We start from the raw sequence: 10,039 nt of genomic DNA, 5'->3' as shown, positions 1-10,039 counted from the left end.
ATTTCTGTTTGCCTGGCATTCTAACACAGATTTCCTCCTCAGGGGTTTGCATACTTGTCGAAATCACATGTTCAAAACTTCCTGCATTGGCCGGGAATCGAACCCGGGCCTCCCGCGTGGCAGGCGAGAATTCTACCACTGAACAACCAATGCCTTGGAAGGCTGAGTTAACCTCAAAGGCAGGAAATTGTATCATAAAGCTTTTTTTCCAAGAATATGTTCCACTTTGTGGGCTCAGCAACATTGTTCACCCTAAAAAAAAAAAGCAGTACTTTCTCCCCGTCGGGGAATTGAACCCCGGTCTCCCGCGTGACAGGCGGGGATACTCACCACTATACTAACGAGGAGCAGGTGGGTTGGGGCTTTGAAAGAACGTGGAGCATTGGTACTAACCCTAAATTTGGACTGTTAGGCTTAAACCCTTCTAACAAAAATATCTGTAGAGACTGAATGGTTGGAGCTAGGAACTACTATGACCCCGCTATGGAAAGCTGAGACTGATTCAGCAGCTACTTAGTAGAATCAGCTGTGTTAAATTAGGGTTGGACTGAGAACACTCAGGACTGTAGACCTCCAGGAAGAGGGTTGGCAGTCCTGGTTAAGAAGAATAATTCACACAGCCAGCACATTTTTCCCAAAGTTTATTGCCTCAAACATTTTACACTGCAGAGTTCTGGTCGAGATGGCAGAAATGTACCGTTAAACTGGTCCAACATTTTTAACAATTCATCTTCATCTACAGTGGCCAAGCTACAAAGCAGCCTCTTTGGAAAAAAGTAACTTGGAAGAAAATAACCTAAATTAATTGCCAATCAGTCTTTATACGCCTCTGTACATTGCATCTCAAACTATTTACATATTTTCACCAGGCAAAAAAAGTTGAATTACAAAACATTTCTGCACAATTTCCCAGTAAAAGACCAAGGCGATGATGTTCCTTTTAGTGTGATATCACATATTGACAATAATTAAAAAAATTCTAACAGAATACCTACAAATTAAGCACAAAGAATAAAAGGTTTAAATGAAGCATGACAAAGCCTAAAAACTATGAAAGGACATGTAACATGATATAGAAACCAGAGAAATGTGTTTTAAGTAGTAAGTACAATGTCAAATGTAATCTCAAATAGGACATTTCATGTGCAGTGCTGACATCCAAGTTGGGAAACTCAAAATATTATTACTTACAAAGCAGCCTACTTAGAGGAAGAAAAATAAACTAAAAGCCATGGTACCAGAGTGTACTCTATTCATAGTTTTCATATTTTTTGATAAAATAAACATAACACATTGTTCTTTTGTGGTTCCATGTGCAGCCCTTATATATTTGCACTCCAATAGACATTGTTTTCCAGTGAGCCCCAATGTATTTATTTTACAGTATAGTAACAAAACATTTCAAAACAATAACTAAAATGGCCCAGATTGAGTAAATTATAGGTAAAAGCATGGTAGCCCAAACCACTAATATTTCATCAAAAACAGTGTTTCATTAGTGCTTTCTTTAATGTTCTAAATATATTGTTTCGTATAATGCTCAGTTTTATAGCATAACCAAAACCTTTACAACAAGCAAGAGGAAAGACTGACAGGTCATTCATTTTTAAGAACTCAGTGGTGTTTTTAGACCAACCCATAGAAGACTAAAGGAAACCGAAAATACAAATAAAATACATGCAAATGTTATGCATGTTGGCCATTTATCTTGCTGTAAGCATTGAAGTGTTAATGAGAGGGCAGGATGGGAAGACAATAACAGAATATTGATGATTGATGCAAAAACAAGGAACATTGGTATTTTGCTTTGATAACATATGTTAAACCACTGATAACCACTGATTTAATCAAATGCAAGTTTAATTGTAATACCATCAAACCCCACCTGATTGAAATCAGAATAACATATACTGTGTAGGGCCCAAATTGAACACAGAGCTTTAAAAGGGAAATGCTGTCATTTATTCTACAGCAAGACAGGGTCTACATCTCAGTCTTTAAACTCCATGAATAGGCCTAAACATACAATACTCATCTAGACATTGTCTGTGCCCCAAATGGGACCATATTCCCTATATTGTGCACTACTTGGTCAAAAATAGAGAATAGGCTGCAATTTGGGACACATTGTTATCTAGAGATAATGGGCAAGAGTCAAAGGTCAGTAGTAGTTTCAAGAACTGCACTAAAAAGCAGCAAATATTTAGATGATTTTGAAAACAAAACTTGTCAATGTATACCGTATGTACATCAGAGCTATGCAAATTATGTAAACACAACCACCTGTCAGTGCTTTCTCAGGCTGCCAGTCAAACAGTGCATCCTTTCCAACGGTCATGACTGTTAGTATAGTAAAGGGAAGAGTAGGACTTGACTTTCAGACTATCGTGCTCTCAACTCCTCCCACATACAGTGCCTTGCGAAAGTATTCGGCCCCCTTGAACTTTGCGACCTTTTCCCACATTTCAGGCTTCAAACATAAAGATATAAAACTGTATTTTTTTGTGAAGAATCAACAACAAGTGGGACACAATCATGAAGTGGAACGACATTTATTGGATATTTCAAACTTTTTTAACAAATCAAAAACTGAAAAATTGGGCGTGCAAAATTATTCAGCCCCTCTACTTTCAGTGCAGCAAAGTCTCTCCAGAAGTTCAGTGAGGATCTCTGAATGATCCAATGTTGACCTAAATGACTAATGATGATAAATACAATCCACCTGTGTAATCAAGTCTCCGTATAAATGCACCTGCACTGTGATAGTCTCAGAGGTCCGTTAAAAGCGCAGAGAGCATCATGAAGAACAAGGAACACACCAGGCAGGTCCGAGATACTGTTGTGAAGAAGTCTAAAGCCGGATTTGGATACAAAAAGATTTCCCAAGCTTTAAACATCCCAAGGAGCACTGTGCAAGCGATAATATTGAAATGGAAGGAGTATCAGACCACTGCAAATCTACCAAGACCTGGCCGTCCCTCTAAACTTTCAGCTCATACAAGGAGAAGACTGATCAGAGATGCAGCCAAGAGGCCCATGATCACTCTGGATGAACTGCAGAGATCTACAGCTGAGGTGGGAGACTCTGTCCATAGGACAACAATCAGTCGTATATTGCACAAATCTGGCCTTTATGGAAGAGTGGCAAGAACAAAGCCATTTCTTAAAGATATCCATAAAAAGTGTCGTTTAAAGTTTGCCACAAGCCACCTGGGAGACACACCAAACATGTGGAAGAAGGTGCTCTGGTCAGATGAAACCAAAATTGAACTTTTTGGCAAGAATGCAAAACGTTATGTTTGGCGTAAAAGCAACACCCTGAACACACCATCCCCACTGTCAAACATGGTGGTGGCAGCATCATGGTTTGGGCCTGCTTTTCTTCAGCAGGGACAGGGAAGATGGTTAAAATTGATGGGAAGATGGATGGAGCCAAATACAGGACCATTCTGGAAGAAAACCTGACGGAGTCTGCCAAAGACCTGAGACTGGGACGGAGATTTGTCTTCCAACAAGACAATGATCCAAAACATAAAGCAAAATCTACAATGGAATGGTTCAAAAATAAACATATCCAGGTGTTAGAATGGCCAAGTCAAAGTCCAGACCTGAATCCAATCGAGAATCTGTGGAAAGAACTGAAAACTGCTGTTCACAAATGCTCTCCATCCAACCTCACTGAGCTCGAGCTGTTTTGCAAGGAGGAATGGGAAAAAATGTCAGTCTCTCGATGTGCAAAACTGATAGAGACATACCCCAAGCGACTTACAGCTGTAATCGCAGCAAAAGGTGGCGCTACAAAGTATTACCTTAAGGGGGGCTGAATAATTTTGCACGCCCAATTTTTCAGTTTTTGATTTGTTAAAAAAGTTTGAAATATCCAATAAATGTCGTTCCACTTCATGATTGTGTCCCACTTGTTGTTGATTCTTCACAAAAAAATACAGTTTTATATCTTTATGCTTGAAGCCTGAAATGTGGCAAAAGGTCGCAAAGTTCAAGGGGGCCGAATACTTTCGCAAGGCACTGTACATAGTCACTTGACTTCTGTTTTTGGGATTCGCTGTGTTAATTATCCATGATGCTACTTTCAAAAAGTATTCAATTTGGGAAGACAGACTTAAGTCTCCTTTAAACATCTAAGGCACACTTTTTATCCAACTCAAATCAAAGCATACAGTGCATGCGGAAAGTATTTAGACCCCTTAACTTTTTTTCCACATTTTGTTAGGTCACAGCCTTATTTTAAAATGGATTAAATAAAAAAATGTTCCTCATCAATCTACACACTAACCCATAATGACAAAGCGAAAACAGGTCGACATTTTTGCAAATGTATTACAAATAAAAAATATACCTTATTTACATAAGTATTCAGACCCTTTGCTATGAGACTCAAATTGAGCTCCGGTGCATCCTGTTTCCATTGATCATCCTTGATGTTTCTACAACTTGGATTTAGAAAAGGAACACACCTGTCTATATAAGGTCCCACAGTTGAACGTGCATGTCAATTCAAAAACCAAGCCATGAGGTTGAAGGAATTGACTGTAGAGCTCCGAGACAGGATTGTGTAGAGGTACAGATCTGGAGAAGGGTGCCAGAAAATGTCTGCAGCATTGAAGGTTCCCAAGAACACAGTGGCCTCCATCATTCTTAAATGGAAAAAGTTTGGAACTGCCAAGATTCTTGCTAGAGCTGGCCGCTCAGCCAAACTGAGCAATCGGGGGAGAAGGGCCTTGGTCAGGGAGGTGACCAAGAACCCGATGGCCACTCTGACAGTGCTTCAGAGATCCTCTTGCGGAGATGGAAAAACCTTCCAGAAGGACAACCATCTCTGTAGCACTCTACCAAATCAGGCCTTTATGGTAGAGTGGCCAGACAGAGTCCACTCCTCAGTAAAAGGCACATGAAGGCCCACTTGCAGTTTACCAAAAGGCAATTAAAGACTCCCAGACAATGAGAAACAAGATTCTCTGGTCTGATGAAACCAAGATTGAACTCTTTGGACTGAATGCCAAGCATCACATCTGGAGGAAACCTGGCACCAGTGAAGCATGGTGGCAGCAGCAGCATCATGCTGTGGGGATGTTTTTCAGCGACAAGGGACTGGGACACTAGTCAGGATTGAGGAAAAGATGTATAGAGAGATCCTTGATGAAAACCTGCTCCAGAGCACTCAGGGACTTCAGACTGAGGTGAAGGTTCACCTTCCAACAGGACAACGACCCTAAGCCAACAGCCAAGACAATGCAGGAGTGGCTTTGGGACAAGTCTCTGAGTGTCCTTGAGTGGCCCAGCCAGAGCTGGTTCTTGAACCCAATCAAATATCTCTGGAGAGACCTGAAAATAGCTGTGCAGCGACACTCCCCATCCAACCTGACAGAGCTTGAGAGGATCTGCAGAGAAGAATGGGAGAAACTCCCCAAATACAGGTGTGCCAAGCTTGTAGCATCCTACCCAAGACTCGAGGCTTTAATCGCTGCCAAAGGTGCTTCAACAAAGTACTGAAAAAGGGTGTGCATACTTATGTAAATGTGATTTCATTTTTTTTATATTAATTTGAAAACATTGATATAAACTTGTTTTTGCTTTGCCATTATGGGGTATTGTGTGTAGTTTGATGAAGGGCAAAAAACAATAGAATCCATTTTAGAATAAGGCTTTAACGTTACAAAATGTGGCAAAACTCAAGGGGTCTGAATAATTTCCGAATGCACTATATTTCTGTTATGACTGAATTAACATAGTGGACCCGTCCTGGCAGGTAGATTCAATCTCCTTTGAAGAGAAAAGAGAATAATAAACAAACATATTCACAGAAAGTGACCAGGGCCATCTTGTGGCATGCCAATTTTTCAGGGCAAAACCAATTTAGAAATACTTTATGGAGCGCAGAGATACTGGTTATATTCTGCAGGAGTTGACCAATATTATTATTACTATTATTATAGGATGGGTCTGGAATGGATGGATACCTGTGGTTCTATAGGCCTTTTCAGCTGGGTGAAGTAAATATTGGCCATGACACCGCTTTTGATCAAACAAAATTTTACTGAAACAATATAAAAATAGTGATAATATAATAAGGCTAATAAATAAGCTTTTTATCATCACTGCTTTGCATTACCACAGGAGAAGGGTGGGAGGACTCTTTGACCCCTCCCAAAAGTTATTCAGCCAACCTTCCCACTGTCTAACCCCCAGGGGATACAGGGCCCAGAGGGGTGGCCAGGCCACAGTCAGTTGGCTGTGTGACAAATTATTCAGAAAGGGAGAGTCTCATTCAACTCACTACAGGTCTAGCAGGCCCTGCTGCCTCCAGAGATCCAGAGGTGGATGTGATAGTTGTTTTGTTAATGGACCCATCCATGTGACCAACAGAGGACGAGGACCCGGAAGTGTGTGGGACACAGGGTCTCTGAACATCAGTTTCATAGGTAGTTGGGAAAAATTTAATAAAAGTTGACTTTGTATCTATATGAACAACTTGTAGAGGGACTTGGGATCCTGCTTTCGCCTGATGACCTGTCAATAAATAAAGCCAAATAGGATGTCCCGGACAGGGTTATCCAGGGCTGGGTACTGTAGGAGTACGGCAGGAGTAAGCAGGGCTGTGTAGTGCTGGGTGGGGTTGAGAAACAGTCACTGTGTCTCGCAGGTGTCCAGTCGGAGCCACTGCAGTCCCTGCCGTGTGTGACGCACCAGAGAGCTCATGGTGGAGGTCAGGCTCAACTGGCCCAGAGCTGAGTCCAGCTCAGACAACAAACCTAGAGAGACAAAAAAAAAAGATAAGAGCCTGGAGAAGTTAATAACAACATTAGATGGAGTAGCAGGAAAGAAATGCTCACATGAATATTACTACAACCATCACCAGTATTTTTTCCCAGTCATCATGACCTCAAGTAATGATATATAGAACTACAGCTTATAAAGAATCTGTTCAGGTGTAATAATATCCTTGTGTAAGACTATTTAACCTTCCCCTCTGCTCCCCCTTACCACTGCCTCTGTGTGCCAGCTCGTCAGCCTGCTCCCAGATGTCGTGAGCACTCAGGAAGAGTGCTGTGATGTTGACGTAGGACGATGCCACCTGCTGGATGACCTGGGGAATGGCCACAGTGCTCACATTGCCCATCCCCACCCCACTGCTGTGATTGGAGCCTGGCCCAGAGCTGGCAGGAGACGGCATGGGAGACATGGGGGATGGTGTGCCCGTGCTTCTGGGAAAGAGAGGGCAGGGTGGGGCATGAGTTACCTTTTATTTAACTAGGTTACTCAGTTAAGAACAAATTCTTATTTTCAATGATGGCCTAGGAACGGTGGGTTAACTGCCTTGTTCAGTGGCAGAACGACAGATTTTTACCTTGTCAGCTCAGGGATTCGATCTTGCAACTTTTCGATTACTAGTCCAATGCTCTAACCACTATGTTACCTCCCGCCCCGGATGGGACTGAGCACATAATACGATGACTTCCAACAGTATATATACACTTATTAATAAGTGGGTTGAATGACATGTACAGTCGTGGACAAAAATATTGGGACCCTTGCACTTTTTTCAAATAATGCACCATTTCTTCCAGAAAGCTGTTGAAATTAAAATATATTTTGGTATCCACATATGTATGTCTTCAGTGTGCAGTTGAACAAAACAACCAGAGAATTATCTGAGGAGATCAGATACAAGATTGGAGCCAAGCATGGACAATCGAGGCTACAAGTTCATCTCCAGAGACCTTGATGTTCCTGTTTCCATCGTAAGTAATGTAATCAAAAGGTTTAAGGCCCATGCCACTGTAGCCAACCTCACTGGACATGGCCACAAGAGAAAACTTAATGGAAGATTGCAGCAAAGTATTGTTTGAATGGTGGAGAAAGCACCTCAGTCAACTGCCACAAAGATTCAAGCTGACATTCAGACAGTTTCAACTCGCACAATCCGTCGCCAACTCAATGAAAAGGGGTTACATTGTAGGAGTCCCAAGAGGACCCCACTGCTGAGAGGAATACATAAGAAAGCCCGACTGCAATTTGCCAAAACACAGCTGAACATGCCAAAATCCTTCTGGGAGAATATCCTGTGGACAGATGAGACCAATTTACAGCTTTTTGGTAAAGCACACCATCTCTACAGAAAACAAAATTAAGCTTTCAAAGAAAAGAACACCTTTCCTACAGTCAAACATGGAGGTTGTGATGTTTTGGGGTTGCTTTGCTGCCTCTGGAACTGGGTGCCTTGAACGTGTGCATGGCATCATGAAATCAGGTGAATACAAAAGGTATTTTGGAGTCCAATGTCGGACCCAGTGTCAGAAAAATGTGTCTCCGTTGAAGGTCATGGGTCTTCCAGTAGGACAATGGCCCCAAACACACTTCAAAAAGGACCCAGGAATGGTTCAAGACAAAACGCTGGACTGTTCTGAAGTGGCCAGCAAGTCCAAATCTAAATCCCATTGAAAACTTGTGGAGAGATCTGAAAACAGCAGTTAGGAGAAGGCACCCTTCTAATCTGGGAGAACTGGAGCAGTTTGTACAAGAGGACTGGGCCAAACTGCCAGTACAGAGGTGCAGGAAGCTCATTGATGGTTATAGGAAGCGCTTGATTGCAGTTATTTTGACCAAAGGCTGTGCTACCAAATATTAAGTCTAGGGTGTCAATAATTTTGTCAATGCCATTTTTGTTTATTTCCTGATTTAAATGGATATATTAACTTCTGAATCAAAACGGTTCTGTAATGTTACGTTACTTATGAAGCCTTTTTTATTTAAGCAGTTGTCAAAGTACTCTTGATTGATTCCCCAGTGGGTTAAAATTTGCTTTGGTGATGAAATTTCACTTCCTTATGTTATAAAATAAATGTTACCAAGACAAAAATGATTCTTCATGTTCTGAATCATTCAGTGGGGTCTAACATATCATTAACATTATATACAAAAAGTCTGATTTTGTAACCTAATAAGCACCGAGCTCTGTTGACAGAGTGGTGCCGCTTTCTCGCAGCATTCTTTGAGGATTTGACATGTTGTGGTGGTCGTCTGCAAAGTTGTTTCCGCGGGGCACAAAAAGTTTAATTAACATGACGTGAGCTGAAAATAAATGTAAAGTTGCTGGATATTGGCGGGAAATGGAAAAACCTGTCGTACACGTTGATCCAGAGCATCCCAAACTGCTCAATGGGTGACATGTCTGAGCATGTAGGCCATGGAAGAAATGGAACATTTTAAGCTTTGTTTCAGAACATTCAATTCTCTGACAATAGCTCTGATGGACTTTCCTGCAACACTCCCCCAAAACTTGACACGTTGTTTTACAAAACTGCACATTTTAGAGTGGCACAAGGTTCACCTGTGTAATGATCACGCTGTTTAATCCTCATCTTGGCAAAGGAGAAATGCTCACTAACAGGGATGTAAACACATTTGTGCACAATTTCTGGGATCTTTTATTTAAGTTCATGAAACAAGGGACCAACACTTTTATATTTTTGAATTCTAGTCAATATAACTACTGCTGTACACACACACACACACACACACACACACACACACACACACACACACCTTTTCTATTCATTCACGAAATTCACAAAACTTTTTCCACATTATGTTGGGTTACAGTCTGAATTAAACATTTATTAAATTGGGATTTTGTTTCACTGATCTATAGAAAATACCCACAATTATCTGAATGGTCCCTCAGTCGAGTACTGAATTTCAAGCACAGATTCAACCAAAAAGACCAGGGAGGTTTTCCAATAACTCACAAAGGTCTCCGATTGGCAGATGGGTAAAAATAAACAAAAGCATACAGTGAACATACTTTTGAGTATGGTAAAGTTATTAACTAGGTTTTGGACGGTGTATCATTACACCCAGTAACTACAAAGCTACTGGTGTCCTTCCTAACTCTTGCCAGAGTGGAAGGATTTCCCCATGAGGCCAATGGGGATTTTAAAACAGAGTTTGATGGCTGTGATAGTTTTCTCCTGAGGATGGATCAACATTGTAGTTACTCCACAATTTTCACCTAAATGAC

At 41.2% G+C, this 10,039-nt stretch overlaps 1 protein-coding gene across 8 annotated transcripts in view; it reads right to left on the bottom strand.

Annotated features, from left to right (window-relative positions):
* Positions 1–1,345: 1,345 nt before the first annotated feature.
* Positions 1,346–10,039, bottom strand: part of LOC110523980 (AF4/FMR2 family member 1) — a 76,125-nt gene continuing 67,431 nt past the window's right edge. For 3 of the 8 annotated variants that reach the window (XM_036977735.2, XM_036977733.2, XM_036977736.2), the window contains 2 exons: positions 7,003–7,223; positions 1,346–6,770 (listed from right to left, as the gene is read on the bottom strand). In XM_036977735.2, the coding sequence (XP_036833630.2) occupies positions 6,646–6,770; positions 7,003–7,223 (346 nt within the window). In that variant the 3' untranslated portion in view covers positions 1,346–6,645. Of the gene's footprint in view, positions 6,771–7,002; positions 7,224–9,422; positions 10,031–10,039 lie in introns of those variants that run through there. The other 5 variants (XM_090235076.1, XM_036977737.2, XM_090235077.1 and 2 more) reach the window with 2 other exon arrangements.

The sequence above is a fragment of the Oncorhynchus mykiss genome, chromosome 5 (assembly GCF_057628025.1).
Source record: "Oncorhynchus mykiss isolate SJ-2025 chromosome 5, ASM5762802v1, whole genome shotgun sequence".
Lineage (NCBI taxonomy): Eukaryota > Metazoa > Chordata > Actinopteri > Salmoniformes > Salmonidae > Oncorhynchus > Oncorhynchus mykiss.
The sequence above is the reverse complement of the archived record's forward strand: the minus strand, read 5'-3'. Positions and strand labels throughout refer to the sequence as shown.